General features: G+C 30.1%; 1 protein-coding gene across 5 annotated transcripts in view; it reads right to left on the bottom strand.

The window, feature by feature from the left end:
- LOC129981141 (liprin-beta-1-like) overlaps positions 1–21,009 on the bottom strand; it is a 101,290-nt gene that overhangs the window by 43,707 nt on the left and 36,574 nt on the right. For 2 of the 5 annotated variants that reach the window (XM_056091836.1, XM_056091834.1), the window contains exon 1: positions 13,502–14,123. The exons of the other annotated variants lie outside the window; for them this stretch is intronic. In XM_056091836.1, the coding sequence (XP_055947811.1) occupies positions 13,502–14,032 (531 nt within the window). In that variant the 5' untranslated portion in view covers positions 14,033–14,123. Of the gene's footprint in view, positions 1–13,501; positions 14,124–21,009 lie in introns of those variants that run through there. 5 annotated transcript variants of the gene reach the window in all.

The following is a 21,009-nucleotide window of genomic DNA, read 5'->3' on the forward strand; positions in this document are numbered from 1 at the left end:
ACAAAGTTTTTCCTGTGAGAATTGCAGGTGCTTGTTATTTTTTCTTGACAATTTTCACTAAGTAAAAATTCTCGGAATTACTGAACAGCACTGTAGCTTAATGTGGTTCACGAATAAGAACAAAAATATTATCCTGTAAATATCATAAAAACATCTATATAATCCCCCCGTAATTGCGAACCCCAAGGCAGTTGCCTGTTTTGCTTATGTGATAATCCAGATTTGGTACAACATCGAGCAAAAAAAAATACTTGCAATTTGAGATTTTGGCGAATCTTCATGTTTCAGACTTCCATGAATCTGAAATATATATATATATATATATATATATATATATATATTTTGTATTATGACTATCCTTGAACATGATAACGGAAAAACGCTTTAAATTAGGCGAGTGAGAATTGGCATACGGTCTTTACATCACATTTTCATTAAATTTTGAACGAAATCCATTAAAAAAAACTATATCTGTCTGCCCGTCCGAGTACAGATGAACTCGCTAATTGCAAAATGTAACAAGTCAGATGAAAAAAAAAAAAAAAAATTAGCACAAGTTTTAGCATTGAAAGTGTATATCTGTATCATATTTCGAACCTAATTCATCAACGGATTAACCGTCTACTCGATCTGTACTTTCGCATGCACGTAAAAACAATAGCTCAAATAAATTAATTTTTTTAAATTAATAATTTAATGAATTAAATTTTATATGTGATTGTAGTAGCTAAAATTGTAACTCTATGTCAATATCGATTTTAGTTAGAAGGAAAAGAAATCATTTAAACTGCATATTCGTTTTTTTTAATGTATTACAAAATACAAAATGTTCATGGGGGCTCCTAAAATAAAATAAAATTCTGAGCACTCTTCTTTAAGACCACAAATTTATGCGGGAGGAGGATGATATCTTTATTAAAAAATAATTGTGAAAATGAACGCTGGTTTTCCCTCAACTCGAACAGCCAGTAAACTAAGGAATAGCTCTCACCCATTCGAGGACCTAAGGCACTGACACACCGGAAAAAGAAAGTATCCATCTTTTTTTCCTGTCTACGAATAACCCGAGATTTACGGCAGATAGGAGAGTGGATGCAGATACACTTCCTCCTCCAGGAAACGATCTTGGCATTTAAAGGCGCTGCGACCATTTGAATTCCATTTATAGAAACTCTTATCAAAGCATATAAAATACACATGATAAATAACTGTGTGAAGCACGTGGCTATCATTTTTCTAATTCATAAGTTTGTTATGGAAAAGAGGAGATGGAAAAATCAAAACTATGACAATAAAGGAACAAATGATAAAAAAAAAAAAAGCAAAAGTCCTCCCCAAATCTACGGGAAATATTACATTAAAATATTTCTTTAATTATTTAGTTTCGTATGCATTTTAAAAGGTTCGAATAAATGAATGATTGGATTTTAAAATTTTACATTTTCAAAACTATCACACTTAATAATGGGTGTCCCAAAATGAACGCAAGAATTGAATCTGCCATCATTCGTGAAGTAAAGTATTGGCAGCCCTATTAAAAAAAAAAACATTTGACAGCTGATAGTTTAGAGTTAATAAAAATGGAGCGCTGCACGATAGAACAATAACGTATTTTGATTGTTGAACAATATTTAAAAAATAATGAAAGTGGAGGGCGGCCACAATTCAAAAATCTGAGAATTGGCTCCTATATCGTGTCATTTAACACTATTGAATTTCTTTTTACGGGATTATATGAAGTCAAAGGTCCACAAGCACGCATGCATTGAAGAAGGAAATTCACCGCTGAGTCAACAATTTCCGCCATATTTATGTAAAATGGTCATGAAAAATTTCGACAAAAGAATAAGTACGTGCCAGCAAAGCCGTGGAGATCGTTTGCCCTATGTGTTATTCCATATATAACCCTATTCTGTGTACTTTAATAAAAAAAAATAACACAATTAGAAATGTAATAATAAAACTATTTAAAGAAAAAAAAACTATTTTTTATTTCATTCAAATCTTGCGTTAACATGTTGTTTTCTTATGGTCGTATAACGCTCAAATTTTATTAACCCTAAATAATTAGCTGTCAAATGGATTTTAATTAAATTCAAATCCATTTGACAGCTGTGGCAATCCTATTTAAACAAAATTTTTATCGGACTGCCAACATTTTAGTGCATGAATAGTGACAAATTCAAACTTTGTGTTAATTTTGGTACAACCTTCATAAACAGTGATATATGAAAATAAAGAGAAGGTCCAGAATTTGATGCATATCTATATTATCTATATCTATATTATATTATATTTGATGCATATGCATAGCTATTCTATTAGACAGCAAGACAGACAGACTTCCTGTACATATATTTCAATAAAAATTTGACTGAAATCTACAAAAATCACATATTAATTTTATTTGTCTAGTTTGTGAGTGGACGTATTCACAGACAACAGATACAAATACAAAAGTGTGTGTTTTCGAATCTGAGGAGGTCTGAAATGTGAAGATTATTGAAAATATCAATTTCAGATTTTTGTAATGATTAAAATACTTTCTCTTTATATAATATTTTGTGAAAGTAGAAATAAAATAAACTTCAATCTAATGTCGGCCTGTAAAAGATTAAACAATAATAATAAAATAAGCTCACTGCAGTTTCGAAAGACAAAATTCTCGAAGTCCTGGTTCAGATCTAGTTTAATTAGTTATATTAACGTATTTTTTAAAAAAGCAACACAAGGGCTATTTAAAGGCGAGCCTAGTACTTTGGAACCACGATCAAATGACGAGGATGAAACCTAAGCTGGCACCCCTCTTCAACCTTCCATACTAGCATGAGAACATTTGGCCCCGACAGATTTAAAATGCATCAGATCCTCTTACGAGAGGATTCTTCGGTGGAATCGAAACTTGAACGAGCCTTCAAGTCCCGAAGCTAAGACCTTACCAACACCACGCCCGAAAATAAAAAAGAAAAAATTGGGGGAGGGGGAATGATGAGTATAGTGAGAGAAGGGAACAGATGCCAATATTTTGCTCTTAAGCCCAACTAGAGGGTTTGGTCACGACCTCCGTAATACAAGGCCTCACAACTCCCAACGCGTTCAGCCCGTGACGTCACGAGTTAGGATGAATTTTCAGGAAAATTCTAAAGGCAGCTGGTGTAAAAGAGTGCGGTTAGTCACGGTAGATGTTGGCGTAGCGAAGTGCTGGTATTGTGTTACTGGTTTTATTTAAAAGTTTTCTGATCTTTTTTTCATATTAATTTTAATTTATTGTAATAAAGATGCCTAGTGCGTGCTGTGTTCCTAATTGTAAAAGTAATTACACGAAAAATAGCCCCAATATTTCAGTACTTTCGTTTCCAAGAAATGAAAACACTAGAAGAGCATGGATCTCTGCAATAAAGCGGGACAATTTCGTGCCAACTAAATATAGTAAGGTAAGTTTCATTCTTTTTTGTACAATTTTTAGTTAATTAATTCTCTTGAACTGTGAAACATTTAAAATTATGTATAACTTCCATTTCTGTCATTTTGTTTTCTCTACATTTAGTTGTTTATGCTTCCAATTACTTTGGTATTGTTTGCTTGAGCTAAATAAAAAATTTCTTTGTTTTATTGTTACTTCTCATAGTCTTTTTTTAAATTTGTTCTTAATATTTAAAATGTTTTGTTTCTGTATCTTTTTAATTATACTTCATATATATTTTTTTTAAATTTGACCTAAGCCTAATATTTGTTTCATATATGTAGGTCTGTGCTAAACATTTTCCAGAAAATCAGTTTTTAACTGTTAGAGAAGCGTTTAATACCAGTACAGGAGAACTTATTCAAGTACCAATGGAGTATAAAAGGTAAGTTTTTTTTAGAAATATGTAATAATTATCACCAAAATCTTACAAAGTACTTAAGTGATTTACTGTTATTATACTCTTATAAAAAAGTTTAAAATCATCTAATGAATAATAAAACAATTTTTTATTATATATATCATGACTATAGATTGTAGCAAATTAAATTTATATTTTGTTCTAAAATATTATGTAAAAAAGTTAGATATAGTTGTAAAACAATATGAATTGCATGCTCATATAGGTTTAGAAAATGGGGGTAAACTTTCTTTCCCGCAAGAACATATTTTAAATGCAGTGCTCTATAATTTTACAGTATTTAAAAAAATATGCGACGAATATGAGTCTGAATTCCTAAAACTTCACGATCAAAGAAAAATAGTTTCTTGCCTTACATATTCTATTCTAGAAGAAAATGAATTCTGTGATAGTGGAGCATGTGATGAAGGTCATCAGTTTAATTCCATTATCTGGAAAGTTTGGTGCTCCACAAATATATTTTTAAATAATTATGTTAAGAAAAAAAATGATAATTTAGCTAAAGCTTTAGTTCAGAAAAAAAAACCTAGCTGTAAAGAAAGCAGAAAAAAGAAAGGAAAAAAAAAATTAAAAATTACTAACTTGAAAAAGAGGAGGGATGATAAAAATATTTAATATTAAATTTTCAAGCATAACAAGTAATATCAGTATAAATTGTTAATTGACTTTTATCACAATTGTTTCTTTTAATATTGTTATTAACTTTTATTTATAAATTTGTATTTTAACTTTATTTAATATTATAATTATTTTCATTTGTCTGTGTGAAATTTATAATAAAGTTAAGAAACAAAATGTATTTTGTTATTGTCTCTGAAAATAAAATGTTATGAATCAAATAGTGTGTGATTTTTTATTTGTGTTATCCTTTACTGTTACTTCAGATTAAGTATAAGTGCATTGAAATGTGAAATCAGATGTAATAAAAGCTAGTTTATTAAATTGTATGAATTACTAATATATTAAATGAAAACAATTCTTAATGTGAAAAAACAAGGTGTGAAAGTAATTCTTTTTTATCAACAGAATTAGTTGGTGTAAAATTTAAATCTGATATTAAATACATTAATGTTTTATTTGAAAGCTTTAAAATCATTAAGCTTTAAAAAGTCTTAATGATTAATTTAATTTCAAGCTTTAAAAAATATTTTCAAGGAAAAAATAAAACGATTTTTAACAGCTTTTAATAAAATAAAAAAAAAACTATTAAAACAAGAAAACTAACAATACCTCAATGTATATATCTAATAAATTCACATCTTCGAAAGTTTGAATGTTATTAATTGGTCAATACGCTATAGAGGACTTTTAAGATTTTCTATCATGCCGTTTCTTTTATTCACACGGGAAAAAATAAATCTTGAATTTTATGCAAGATTCATGTCTTAATATTAGGAATAGTAAGTTATTTTTAAGTGAATTTAAAATATACCTACACATCAAGGAAGAAAGCAGGATTCTGCTCACGGCAGGCAATCATCCTAATTGTGTGACGTCACAAACTAGTTGTGAGGCCTTGTATTACGGAGGTCGTGGTTTGGTAGTAATTATATTTTGCCTAAGTCAGTTTGAATGAATGTTCCGTTGTCAAAATCAAGACCTAGAATGATCAAGTCATGAATCTAAGCTTTGCGAATGAATGAGCGAAGCAAAAATGTACAGATTATGGAAATGTGCCACGATAACAGATACGACTGCCAGCTTAGAAAGAATCTTGGACTAAAAGATCTTCCACACAACTGCAGACGATTCGTCTCTCACATCTTCGAACGGAAATCCCCATTCTCAAGGCAACAGGCGCGCAACTGCTGAGCGAGCTGCACATGCTTCGTGTCACAGGTACTGTCACTCAGGAGTGGAGGGGGGAAAAAAGATTCATCCCACGATATTTTAATTCCGACACGTCACACAAAATTGATTTGAGGAAAAAGATTTTAAGAGGATTTTGAGCACAACCATAAAATTATCGAGTTGCAACACATGCCTGAATGATTCCAGTTAATGTTTTAAAGACTTTAATTCTATAGTCTTAACTGAAAATAGCATCCTTTAAGCATACTATGAAATCACCGAAACAAAATATTTCTTTCCACTTCAGTGTGATTATGTGTTATTGAGAAAAGATAAAGACTATGAGCCTCAAGCTCATAGCATGTACAAAAGCAGCGGGAGTGGTCTCCTTAATACTTTCTCGCATACTCTCTAATAAACTTGTCATGCCAGAGAACACCTTACATGGTACTGGCGTACAATAGTTACAAACTATTAACTTTTGGCATGTTTTTAGCATTTTTATAGAATATATTGTATGATACTTGCAGCTTATTTGGCGATTAATCCCTGACATGGGTTAACAGTGTCCAAAAATCGAAATTGTGTTTTAAACACGTTTTTCTCAACCGATTGAAACGAAGATTGGACATAAAACTGTACTTGCTTGCTGTAAAGCTTTAACTGCTGATAATTTCTCTTCCAAATAAGGAATTAGGAAAAGGGGGGTGTTTTTTAATCATTTTTTATTCTAGTTGGCAAATAATAATTTGCAAACATAAATTTCAATTCAATGGTAAAAAACACAACAATCAAAAGCAAGTAAAAAAATTAGTTCAAAATAGTTAATTGATAAATTTCTCTGAAAAGTGTTAAATTAAATTTAATTTTTTTAAAAAATATCATTGTTAATTAAAATTAAACGAAAGGGAAAAAAATAGCTTTGGATAAAGTTCAACATTTATCCGTGATTCCTGATTTCTAATAAATAGTTCTATACAGGGTTTAGACACATAATTTTCGAATTCTTCTAATCACTATGAGAAGTATATATGTCAGGAATCAATGCTCAAATATAAATTTAATATACACTAATTTAATTGAACATTCATTAAAAAACACCAATAATTAAAAACTAAATAAAATTTATTACGATGCTTTCCCAAAAATCACAAACAGAAAATATTTGTGTTCGATTGTCAGAAACAGCTACAAAACCATGCACAACGCCACTTGAAAATATTATGGCGAAAAGCGAACCGACATTCTGAAAAAAACAAACAAAAAAAACATAACATTCCTTTCGAAAAATTTTGCTCATTCATCGCATTCAACAAGGGGTAGACTTCAGAAACTCCTGGCCCCTGCACCGTTTTCTGCAGGAGAAGGTTTCCTTTGACAGGAAACACGTGTGCAGATCGCTTTCACCCGCGCAACAGCAATGACAGGAATGGGGAGGGATAGGGGAGGAAATGTTGTGAAATGAGAGAAGTACGATCTTGGAACTGTTACGGAAATTCTTGGGTTTTGGAAAGGGAAACTAGGAAGATAAGATGGGGAAGAATTTGTTTTTTAGCAGGGAAGGGTATAGGTGAACGGTTAACTTTTTTTAAGTTGAAGTCGAATTTTTGCCGAATACTTCTCGAAAGGAAACAGAAATTCAAACGAAAAAGGGGGACATGTGAACCCACACACAGAATTTACGTATCACTGACATGTTGCAAAAAGAAAGGTCAATTACCACAGAATATGTTTGTTTGCATATTGGATCCATATTCATTAAATCTACCGTGAATTTACCGTTAGGGCTATTACTGATTAACCGTTAGGGTTCTTACTGATTAACCGTTACAACCATTCTTACTGATTAACTTCAAGAACATTAATCCGTTAACCTACGAATTAATTTAACTTTTTAATTAGATGTCGCATCCAATTTGGGGCTTTTATTGTTATTTTAATTCCTATAATAATATAAGAGACATTGAAGCATGATTTTTGACCTTTAAATTACTTAATATTTTCACTTAATTGCAGATTTAAGATTCATTAATTCAATGAATGTGTCAGATACGTCATTATATGCGAAGAAGAATTTGAAAAAAAAATTTCCATATTATTACTTTTACCATATGTTTGACACTGTGTGGCGAAACCTGTCTCGTGTGCTATAAAATTCAAATTCATGAAGTAAAATTCATTTACTTCATTGGGAAGAATTATTTAAATTTCAGGATTAAAGAGATTTTTAAAAACTTATAAAAACAACAACAGTAAATATAATTTATTGCCAATGTGCGGTGGTTTGAAAGAGTTCTAAATTGACCTTTAATTCCCCCCCCCCAACAAAATCAACATTTTTTTTCCCCTAATCAAATTGACAAACATTTTCATTCAGAAGCAAAATAAAACATCAGAACAAAGTGACATTTATTAAATACTCATGTCATTCAAAAATTTCGCGCACTTAATAAAAAGCATATTTCTTGTCATTAACCCTAATATTAATGTCGATTAAAATAAATGCATATATCGTTGTGTCATCAAATCTTCAGACGATAGCCAAATTAATTTCATTTACAGTATATATTTTTTTTTTCATTTCTTTTTAAACAAAAATAAAAACAATGTAGTACGGAAAGTATATATATCCGGAAAGTATATCCGGTTCTAATGAAAAAATGTGATCGCATTCCTTTCATCAGCAAAACGGTTTATGTAAAAGCTGTATATACAACTTGATTAGTTTCAAAATTTCCTTTTACAGAGCAATGCAATTTTTAACTCTCTGTTAATCGCATTCATTGTTAAATATAAAAAATATTGATACGGTTTGAAAGCCAATCTCGTGGCACGGAAGCGTTTAAATGCTCGCCAAACGACTGCCATTCTTAGAAAATGGCGAAAAACAAAGTTCGCTTAAGAAATAAATAATTCTTGTTTTGCAGAATTGTAAATGAAATTTTGGAAATAGTCACACTTGGTGAGTTGCTTGAAAAAAATTATACCGTGTTGCATTTTATCAGATAGAGATTACGTCTAATGGAGGATTAAAGATTTATTATAAGAATGTTATTTCATTTTCCTACGACACACACACATACACACACAAAAAGATGAAAAATTCAATTTTAAAATTCTATAGTATTTATAAATAATATAAAATTTACTATTTACATCTTAGCAGTTTTTCATTATATAATATTCCATTTTATAAATATTAGAGTATCTCGAAATTCATTTTCCTCAAAATAAATGTTAAGTGGAGTTTAAGTGGAATAAAAATTCAATTCAATTAATCCATGAAATCATAACTGAGCTCTGGAAGTATTAGAGTATTGCCTAATTAGTAGAACAGAAAATATTAGATAAATATTAAGCTAAATAGAAAATATTAGAGTATAGTAGAGTATTATTAGAGTGTTATAACAATTTTGTATAAAATTTCAAAACTCCAGCACAATCAATAATAGTGTCAAAAAACATGAGATCAATGAAGTTAAATAAATGTAAATATTAAATACAGCGTACAGCATTGAATTAAACAGCTGTGTTTTATATTATATTATATTATATATGTCTTTTGTTATAGGAAACTCCTTTTTTATTCACTATAAGCTATTTGTTCACTGTGTGATACAACCTCATGGTGTAATTTCGAGCTGCATTTTAATAACAACTTATCATATTAAAAAATTATCGGTGCATGGTTAAATTTTTCTTTTCTTTTTGCATGAACAATAAAATATACATGAATATACAAGATACACATGACAATAAAATATACCATGAATTTTAAAATATAACATGACAATGAAATATACCATGCATCATTAAATTCATTTGATAGTCACAGTTAAAGAAAATTCTAAAATGATTAGACGTTCTAAATTAGATTGGACTGTTTCCATTTTATGCTAATTATCTCCTTTTTAGATGAAATATATCGAATAGAAATCAATAATAAATAAATAGTTCGTGTTAAATGTATTTTCAGGTTAATGTAAAAGATTAAATATAAACAATTTATTTTCTAAAGAATTCTTCTTTTCAACTTTAACAATGCAAAGGATATAGACCAACGTTGCTTTGGGAATAATCCTAATTCTATATCGCAATTAATTTAAATATTTCCAAAAATAAAATTAAATTTACGAAGATAATTCTTTTTATTTTTGGAGGTAAATGTAAGACAGAATGAAACAAAACGCTTACAATATCACTTCCAAGATAAATATATAATAAGTAAATAATAATAAAAAAATAAAGCACGTGCAACTTCTAGAATTTTCTTGTCAATTTTTACATGTTGTTACTAAAAAAAGTTTCTTTTTCTTTCTTTTTACTTATTTGTCTATTTACTTTCAAACTATTAAATTTTAACCCATTTGCGTTTAATCATTTTCAAATAAGAAGTTCTATTATTTCATTCGTAAAATTTATTATTATTATTTTATACATGAGACAATATTATTAAATATCGGTTATACAGTACCGTCGAGCTGTAATAAATGTTAATAATGAAATGACCAAATATCCTGAATACCCAAGATCCAGAATCCCTATTTATTGGCTTTAGATACTTTTTCCAACAACTAAAGTTTCCAAATGATTCTCGGAAATACTTTTGAATTTTAGAGAATCGGGAGAATCCTTCTGAATTTTAGAGAATATCCATCGGCAATACCATTTACATTAACCTCTCCTTTAGCTTAATTCCAATTTTTAAAATTAGGTTAATTCTATTAACAACCCGCTCTGATGCAAGATGAGAGCTGTTTTGAGACGGACTTCTTAACTTTGAATCTTGATCAAATAACGAGAATAACACTTGAGATTTCACCCCTTCCCTAACTTCTGCTCCACACCAATGAGATAAAATGCGATTAAGCGAGATTTAAAATGCATCGATTTCACAGACACAGTGGACTTTTGATGATATCGAGTTTCACACATGGAATAATTCGGTCCATGAGCTTGACTTACGAACTCATGGTACAGCTTACAATCATGTTGTAAGTTGTACCAACCATGATTGTAAGTTGTCCATCAATCATATCAGTAAATTACTATGTTTACTAACATGATTATAAGTTTTCGGTCCATATATAAGTCGGTTCATAAGTTGAAACCTTACTACCAGGCTACCATGATCCAGTCAATTTTCCAAATATTTCATTTAACAATTGAAAATTATAAAATCGGTAAATCTTAATTTTTTTAAAAAAGGTTTTTTTCCCATTGAAATTGTAAAGAGAAGAAATATTCATCTATTTATAAAAAATATCTTCTTGTAGTACATCTACATCCCCATGCTAAATATTATTTATAAAAAAAAAATTAGACTGCAACATTTCACGGAAAAGCGGTGAAAAATCTTTCAAACACTCGAGACTTGTTGACGCTTCTTTTTTTTAAAAAAAAAAAAAAGATCTAATTTCGGGGATTTTTCTTATGTCAATGTGCGAGTCCAGCGTGGTTTGGGAAGGCGCCAAAGTTCTGGATGTCGCCTTTTGTTGGAAGGTCGGCGAACAGATGAGTCAATCGCGCGGCCCACAGCTGTAGAAGAGGAAGTAAGTGATGCTTCCAAATTAATAATGACCCATAAAGTAGCCCGATAATGCGCTCCCTTCTTCCATGGAAATAGGGTCAACAGATCCATTTTCAGTACATCCTTTTCAGCATTCAAAGACAACGGCTCTCAGTACCGGCAATGAAATCCTTCCAAAGTCAAATATTAAAAAGTTGAATTTTTAACCACAGATTAAAGGATACGAAAGAGTAAATTTGATAATAAGGCAGGGTCAATCAGAGCTTCTTAATATGTCATAAATATACTATATATCATTTAAAAGGATGTGATGTATATGCATGATGACGATGATACACATCGTTAATTCATGAAAAAGACTGGTTTCTGTTCGTAAAATGAAATTCAATCCCACCCTTACAAACAGTTTTTTTTTTGTTGTTCAAAAAGAAGAAGAAAAAGTAGTGATTCGGTTCGTCTTACATGCCATCATTAAATAACGGTATCTTCTTTTTTATTATGTTATGAAACAAGATTCTATTTATACTACCTAAAGATTTGAATTATTCAGCTCCGGGGTGGAATTTTTTGATACTCTTCTGTCTAATCATTATTTTTCAATTCAAACTACATAAAAAAAAATGACCTTAGGATCTTTTTTAGAAGAATCAATTGGTGAAAGAAAAATTTTCTGAAATCTAAATTTAAAGCTAGCAATGAACTCAATAGAAGCTATTCATTTTTTTTAGTTACCTACATTTTGCAAAAACCTTAGTTTTAACAAAATGTCACTTCAGAAAATGCATTTTCTTTTTGTTCAATGGACTAAAATGAAAATAGAAAGCATAAAATTTATTTATTACTTTTCTACAAGAGTTACTTTAAATTGATTTGATTTGTTACTTTGAATTACTTGATTGTTTATGAATTTAAAAATCTTCATAAAATAAAGTCGCCATATTTCTAACGAAATGAAGGAATAAAGGAATATGGAAGATATTTAAATATATGAACCATAAGAATCAGAAATCCTAACATAAGAATCAGAAAAACACACCTAAAATAATTTGCGAAAAAATGTGCATAAAAAATTAAATTTCGGTAATATGTAAAATTACGTATAATAATTTAATGTAAGGTATCTGTACGGTAAACATGTAAGATTTCAAAAATAATAGCCTATCAATTTGGTTTTATAGTATTTATACCAAATCATAAACTCTTTCCAGAAAAATTATAATAATCGATTGATCATATTCCACACTTTGAATGGCATCCACAGATTTTGAATTTAGCCAATAATAACAACAAAAGTCCCGATTTGTATGAAAATGACGGACAAATTTAATAAAATAATAAACAAATGAAGTATCAAGTATAAAGAATCCGAATGACTAAATACATATAGCTGGATAAGGTTTCAAAATAGGATTTTGAAGTTTCCTATAACAAATTTTTGGAACTGAAAATATTTCAGCATTACTATCCAGACCATCGCATATTCAAGAAATAGCAAAGGCTGTTTACAGTGAAAGAGTATCATTCAGTCACAAAACACAATGCGTCCTTATTGGCACTTCAAAAAGAAAAAAAGAAAAAAATGTAACAACAAAATTGTTATAGTTCTACGAAGAATAATAGAACTCTTTACCATATTTTAATTGAATTTTAAAGCGTGAAATAGCATCAATTAAATATAAAGAGTGTTTAATTGATGTTACAACTCACTTAAATATAAAAAACAATACCCATTAAACAAAAAAAAAATGGTCTTCGAAAATTATTTGAATAAATAAGAACACTAATATATGGCAAATTTCTAAATATACAAATTAATATTACTATATATCTAATTTAAAATATAACTCTTTTTCCCCTAATTAATCAAATTCAACAAGAAAGAAATTCCATTTCTGTATAATGGTGCTCATTCATAAATAAAAATTTATTTCTTACCATAAAAAATATTTATCTAATTCAAAATATAGTTACTTTTCTCTAAATAATCAAATTCAGCAAGAAACAATTTCTATTTCTGTTTCATCGAAAACATTCGCGAATAAAAATATCTTAGCCTGAAATCGCAATTACTTTCAAAATTATTTAAGAATTAAAAAAAAATCGAATAATAATTCTATCCAGAACACAAAACCATCTAAACTCCTCATGCGATCTGGCAATTAAAAAAAATAACTTTATAAACAGTACTAAAACAAATCCTCACATTAATCTTCGGCAAGTTAAACAAATGAACAGCAAAGTTTGTACAACATTCAACTGCAATTTCAAGATTAGAAACTGAAAATATTTCACTCACTTGGTGAACAGGATAATGAGACCATCCTTGAGGAGGGCCACACCAATGGTAAGGCACCGGTGAGGGCCCACAACACGGCGTGCAGGGACGATGTCCCCATCCCGATCCCAAACAATCAACAGGCGGCATGCTGCCTCGGTGGCTTCGCGGGGCCCTACCACAAGCGGAGGGCGGCCTTCTTCTTACAGAAGGCTCCGCCCCCGTATCATCACTAAGAGCATCCGACCACGAATCATGCCGGGGCGAAGATCGCACCACGGGACGCGGACTTGGAGTGGATCGTTGCAGGGACTCCCTTGACCTCCGGACGGCCGAGGACGGTGGGGGCTTGTTGGGGTAGAAGCCCTGGTCGTCGACATTTTCGTAACTCGAGCGTCGTTTGTGCTGTGGCCGGGGCGGTGAGGAGCTGTCGCTGCTCATGTCTTCCTCGGGATCGCGCAGAGAGCAGCTGGAGTGCCGCTGCACGATGGTGTTGATACCAGCAGGGTCTCTGGGCGGGGGCAGGGGCGGCGCGCCCCTTCGAGAACTCATCGGTAAGGGCCTTCCCAAAATAGCGCCCTCTTAGGTGGAGTTATTTCGGCCCGACACTTGTGCTCGAGGAGGAAGCCGGAGAGAGAGTCGCGAGACACAAACGGAGCTCTGTGTCTCAAGGGACGGGGAAGGGAGGAGCGGAGGGATGAACTCGGGGTCGCGGGGGCGGATGGAGAGGACAGGGGGGTCGTCCTGACATTGCGCCGACGTCCCTTTCGCCCACAATTACAAGATATTTACCGGACAAAAAAACAGGCAAAATTTTATTTTAATGTACATATTTATATCAAAATTTTTAAATAATAAGAATGTCACTTTAAATAAATAAGTGTATTCAATGAGTGTTCAACAAATTTTAAAAGTAATAAATTCATCTGTAATCAGCTATATTTCTATTCATTTATATTTTTGTCAATGAAATGATTTGTTTCTCAATTTTTGTTAAGTGCATGGCATTACCATTATGCGCCATTTACACGTAAAATGGTGTTGCCGTTTTGCCGCTCACAAAAAAGCTTACTTACGATACAGCAATGCAATATAGCAAATAAATTTATTTTTGCGAGGTAAATGGCAGCTTGATATAGAAATGTTTAATGCTAACACATAGTGCTTATTGATTGTTTTCAACATAAAAAAAAACAATAACAATATAAATTATGTTCACAAAAACTAAAAGCAATCATTGATATTAAATCACACATCAATTCTTTGAAACGAATACATATTTTCATTCTCTGTTATGTAATAAAATAATAATCACAAAAGAAAAATAAGTATTGATATATTACATCAACTCCTTGACACAAATACATATTTCCATTTCATTTTATTTAGTAGCGAAATAGAATGATATTCATAAAACAAAAAAGTAATAATCGGTTTTCACATAAAATTTCCCCCACTTGTTTGAAATAATTGTTTGTTTGTTTGTTTTTAAATTCTTTTAGAATAAAATAAAACCGCATTCATAATACAAAAAGCAATTAAAAATATAAAATTTTATCAAGGCTTTGAATCAAATATGCATCATAATAAGCATATTAAAAATAACAATTATAGAGTTTATTGTGATTTTGATATGCTTGTTATGACACATGTTTGATTCAGAGTATCGATACAATTTTATATTTTTATAAGTTAAAACTATAGTGATAACTCATTTCATTAAATCACAAAATAAAATAGTGTCCATAAAGCAAACATATTCAGCGATTTAACAGCTTCGACATTTTGAATCATATTCATATGGAATAAAAACTGAATTGGAATATCTTTATTGCGGAAATATCATAAATTAAAATCAACTGATGTCACGAATAAGATCGAAAAGTCCTGAATTTCAACTTGTTTTCTCTTGTTCGAATCACAATTGAATGTTCCCGATTTTTACCTGTCAGTGTCAGTTCTTTTAATGTAAAATAATTCACATTAAAAGAACATTAATTAAATTCAAATTTTAAAAAGGTAACATCTGAATATTTTTTCTGCTATCCTTTTGCAATACGTAGAATACAACCACCCTAATATAACAAATGTGTACTAGGGATTGTAATACCGGGATACCGAATACCGGTATTTTGAGCCATTTGTACAATTTTGTAATACCGGTATTCACAATTTTAAATACCGGTTTTTCGGTATTTACTAGAAATTTTTAAAATTGTCTCCAGGAATCGCCAACATAGCAAAATAGTATACGTTTTTGTTTTTATGTCTTTAATTAACTAACTAATTAACTAGTAAATTAATTAACTAATTGCTTAAATCTAAATTAGCGAAACATGGATTATCCCTGAAAGAAGAAATTGTATCCATAATTACTGATGGAGCAACAGTTATGAAAAAATTGGAAAGTTGATTGGTGCAAATCAGCAATTCTGCTATGCTCATGGAATTCAGTTAGGAATAATAGATGTATTATACTAAAAAAATAAAGAACAGAAGAATCCAAATACTGTGGATATAGAAACTTCGGATTCCAACTTTGAAGAGAGTAAGAGTGAGAGTGATATTGACAATGAAGATAATAACAATGTAATTGTTGAAGAAATTATTGCTAATGAGGATGAAATATTAAACCATCAAGAATTGCTTCCTATAACTTATAAAGTTCGAAAAATTGTTAAGATATTTAAACGTTCCTCTATAAAAGATGACATATTATTAAAATACATACTAACTGAAAATAAAGCAGAATATATGTTAATATTAAATTTTAAAACACGTTGTCAGCGTTTACTCCTAACAACACACATCACACTAGAACAGCACACATCACTATCTGAAGATTATATGTTACATTCAAAAATCGCACAGAAGAAAGGCATATCGAAATAGAAAATGTCCTATGGTATTTAAATAATTATAATGATTTTAAAAATGAAAATGAAAAAGAAGAAAAGAAAATAAAATTCAAATCTGATTAAGTTTATAGTAAATTTTCTTAAAATTTTTTACCCACAAACCTATCCACATTCAAAAGAATTCTGTTCAGTTATCGAAGATTATGATGACAGTAATGTCGATAGTGGAAAAGAATTGTCTCTTGAACAAAAATTAGAATTAGCGATCAATAAAAAAATTTCAACAAACCAAAATACAATACAGAAATCAGCTATATCCAACACCATCCGCTAAGAAATCGATTTATTTGAAGATGAGGGATTTAGAGGTAAATACTTGGAAAAAGTATATCGCGCATTGCTAACAGTACCACTAACTATCGTAGATGCCGAAAGAGAGTTTTCGACAACTAGTAATTTTTGTACAAAATTACTTTTCAGGCTTAATGACAGTACAATCGATGCATTATGTTTTTTAAGATCACATTTCAAAAATTTGTATTAGTACCACAGACTGAATAGTGATATTTACAATTTTTTGTGATTTAAATAAATAAGTTGTTCCTTTACTTTTTTGTGATTCTTTATATACTGTTATAATTTATAAGTTACAAGTTATTTTTTGTGATATTTACCCTTTCTAATAAAACTGGCAAATAAAACAAAGAAACACCTGTGTTTTCTTTCTTTTTCTAAAATTTCTAATACAATTGCAATACCGGTATTAAAAACCGGTATCCCGGTATTAAGATCTAAAAAATACCGAATACCGGTATTGTAATTTTGGTCCGGTATTGCAATCCCTAATGTGTACGTATCAAATAAAAGGGAGGGAATAATAAAATGTATTGTTTATGTTTCGTTTTTATTCCAGCATAACAAAAATTACTTTTAATAATTAACTCTTTTATTTCCAATTTACTTTATTTACTAGCTGCTTTTAGCAACTAGGTGGTTCGCAATGTACATTGAAAGTATTTAATTTCAACGAAATCTCTTATGCATACTTTGATATTCACAGTTCCCTCAATAAAGTATTTTGAGACAACAAATTGAAACAGACATTAACATAGTGTTGATGTAATATCTTTACACTTGTTATGTTTGCTGTCTACATGATTCTCTCTAATGGAATCGAGTTACGTGATACCACATTTGAGGGAAAAAAATGTAACTGTTTACATTTTCAAAAAATTGATTACATGTCGACTAATTTCTCATGTCAAATGCCCACTCGATTCCAGAATTAAAAAGATGCAGCATTTTTTTACTATATTTTATGAGTACCTTTCTCCGAATAGTAGTTGGATTGAAATATGCCGATAAAAAATTAAAGTACAATCTTTCATCGAATATATTATTTAAAGCTTTAGAATGCTTTGTTAATAGATTTCGCCAAGAACATCATAAAAGGAAATAAAAAAAGTAAAAATTGATTTTTTTTTTTTTTTTTTTTTTTTTTTTGTAACAGCAATGGAAGAAAAACACTTGATTAAATATTGGTAGAAGAAAATGAAAAGAGTTCAAATTTCATTACAACAAATAAAAAGCGCTATTGCAAATTATATATAAAAATATTTTTATGAATTTGTTTTAAGTAATAAATAATTTACGGTATTATTGAATTGATGTCATTAAAATTTTTTTCTAATATTATGGTACATTTTATTTATTGGTTTAATATTTCTAGAACCTATCAACGAAAGACGTCAAAACTTGCATAGCTTTTAATTAATTTTTTAAAAAATGAAACTCGTTCGAAGGTGCGCATTGCCATCTTCCAAAGCTTATTAGTGTCAAGATTGATAACTAAGTGCAACGGTCTTCTCTGTTGCTCTACAGCACACAGACATTCACTTTTTTACTAGCCGAGATTTATTTATTTACTTTTTGGTTTAAATCCAATTTCCCTTCTCGACAGCTAATATTTTGCACTGTGCATCCGAAATCCATATCGCTCCTGACTGATAACTTGTCTCCCTCTACCTTTTTAATTGTTATTATCGTTATTATTTTACTAGTCGCCTCTGGCGACAAGTTCATTCGTCAGGCATATTGGATTCGATTTCAATTAAATCATTGAGATATAAATTCATGTCTGTGATTTCCAGAAATTGTAAGAAATTAAAACAATGTTAATTTAATTGTCTTTCATAAGTTTTGTTCCTTTTGCACGTGGACCTTTCCAATGGGGATCATTCTTATAATATCATAGGTTATTGAAATCATAAATGTGCGATTTTTTCATCTTCTAAATTTTGTGGTATTGTAAGTACACTTTTATACTCGTCTTATAAACTAAACAAATAGTAAGCAGAATGCTTTCTACAATGAAAGAAAATCACGCGACTAAATATTTTATGGAGCAATGAAAGCGGTTTGAATTTCAGAGCAATAATGGTAGGAAATTTGGTTGAAAAATATTTTTAAAAAATTGTCAACATTTAGTAAAAATTAGTAAAATTATTAAATTAATAAAATTAAAAAGCGATATTTAAAGTTTTGAAACAAAGTGAAACTGGGTTTTGTGCAGGAATATTTTTGAAAATTATTGAGGGAAAAAGTTAAAATTCAGCTTAATTTTTAATTAATTAAAATTTCAAAAATTGCACCGAAGTGCACATTTTTTATCCTTCTAAGGTACATATGTGTCAAATTTGGTAGATTTAATTTAACGGAAAAACGAGCGCAAAAACACACATATATTCATCCTTATTATTAGTGTAAAAATTTTGATATGCATTGTGACCAAATAATAGAAAAGCAAAATCAAACAAAACAAGAGAGTCCGAAAGTTGATTAACAATCTTTCATTCTCACTGCATATATATCATTATATATTTATTAAATAAACAATATATAAATTTCAATTTCTTTACTTAATAAAAATTATTTTATTTTAATAATTAAATAATATTATGACATTAGAATTAATGGTTTTGGTAGTGATGTATATTCGTTGCTAAGTAACTGAAAGAGAAAACCTTTTTTATCAATGTACTTGAAGTAAATTAGGTATGGCTTCATCTAAAATATTTCTCAGACATTAATTTATTATTAGCATGCATAGAGAAATATTTTTTTCCGCTTCTTTTTTTAGAGTTCTAAATAGCTAAGAGAACCACTCAGGATGCTCTTCTGAACTTCCGCATGCTTGATGAATGGAATTAAGTACAATAAGAAAAGAAACTATTTGGCACACTAAAGCATGATTTTCCACGTTTCGCGGGTTTAACAATGTAAAAATGTCGCATAAGTATATCATTTATTTATTTTTTGATTTGAACGCATTCGAAATATGTGCTTATAAAATTTTAACATCAAGAATAAAAGGCATATTCCGTTTCCTTTTTGTTACATTTATAGAACTGTTATCCAAACACATAAAGAATAACGAAGAGAAACAAAATATTGATTTATTTATTGCGGTTCGAACTATATTAAATTAGCCCTTTTCAGTTATCAATGCATTTAGAGTTTTAATCTGTATTTTGGATTACGATATTTCAGATTAGTAACTTTCTAATTTTATCAAAATAAAAATTATTTGACTAAAAATAAAATGAAAATGGCCTTAATTTAAAATACACGAAATATTATATAATAATTAATAATATGTAGAATCACATTAATTTTTGAATTTCAAAAGTTCCATAAGAATTTCCAAAGATAAAGAGTAAATAAAGCGCATCGATCTGTAATCTTAAGCTTATTTTGCACAAATATCCAAGTTTCTTCCAAATTTAAGATGCATGTTCTATTCTAAATAGTCCGACAGAAAAAAGTTGGAATTTCTTAAGAATTAGAGCTGGAATAGCTTTTTGAAACGAACAGTAATTCTGAAACAATTTTTGCTCAAGATATCACTTCGAGTATAAAAATAAGCCACAACATCATCTATTAAAAAAATCGCATTTTCAAAGAAGGTACATAAGTATGAGGGAAAAAAAGCATTAAAAAACTAATTAATTAAAAACAAATAAATTTGTTTAAAAAACTTTGAAGCTGAATGGAGTTACTAATTCCAAACATCGTAACATGATAATATTGTTACAAATCTGTAATTTTGCTACCCGGCACGAATAGTGTCATCGTGAGAAAGACCGTTGTAAGATCTGTGCTGAGCGGCTGCCGTGTCAATGACCTGAGAGCTTGGCGACCATTTGGCGATTTGGTGACGAATTTGGCGAGTTTGGCGACTAAATGGATCATACTGGAAAGTTCGAGAAGTTTCACGATCCATCCAGTAGGAACCAAGATAAACTCAGATACGCCCTGATTGGTCTGAAGATTCTAGCCCCGCCTCCCGGAACTATAAAAGAAGGGCACTCTGAAGCTGCAGTGAAGAGTTGTGTGGATCGGAAGAAGTTGTGTGCGTGAGAGTGGTCGGAGTCGCCGACGAGTAAAAGATTTTGGAGGATTAGACAGCAAGGAAGCTGCTGAACTAGCGATTAAAATGCGTTACGTTATTACGATTAATTGACGGTATTTGTAGTAAAAGAAAATTTTGTAGCAATATTTTAGGCTTGATTCATTTATTTATTTATTTTTACTTTTTTAAAATTTACTCTTAACTATTTTAAAGTGACTAAATAAACAGAAATATATATATATATATATATATATATATAT

Source organism: Argiope bruennichi, chromosome 8 (assembly GCF_947563725.1).
Source record: "Argiope bruennichi chromosome 8, qqArgBrue1.1, whole genome shotgun sequence".
Classification (NCBI taxonomy): domain Eukaryota; kingdom Metazoa; phylum Arthropoda; class Arachnida; order Araneae; family Araneidae; genus Argiope; species Argiope bruennichi.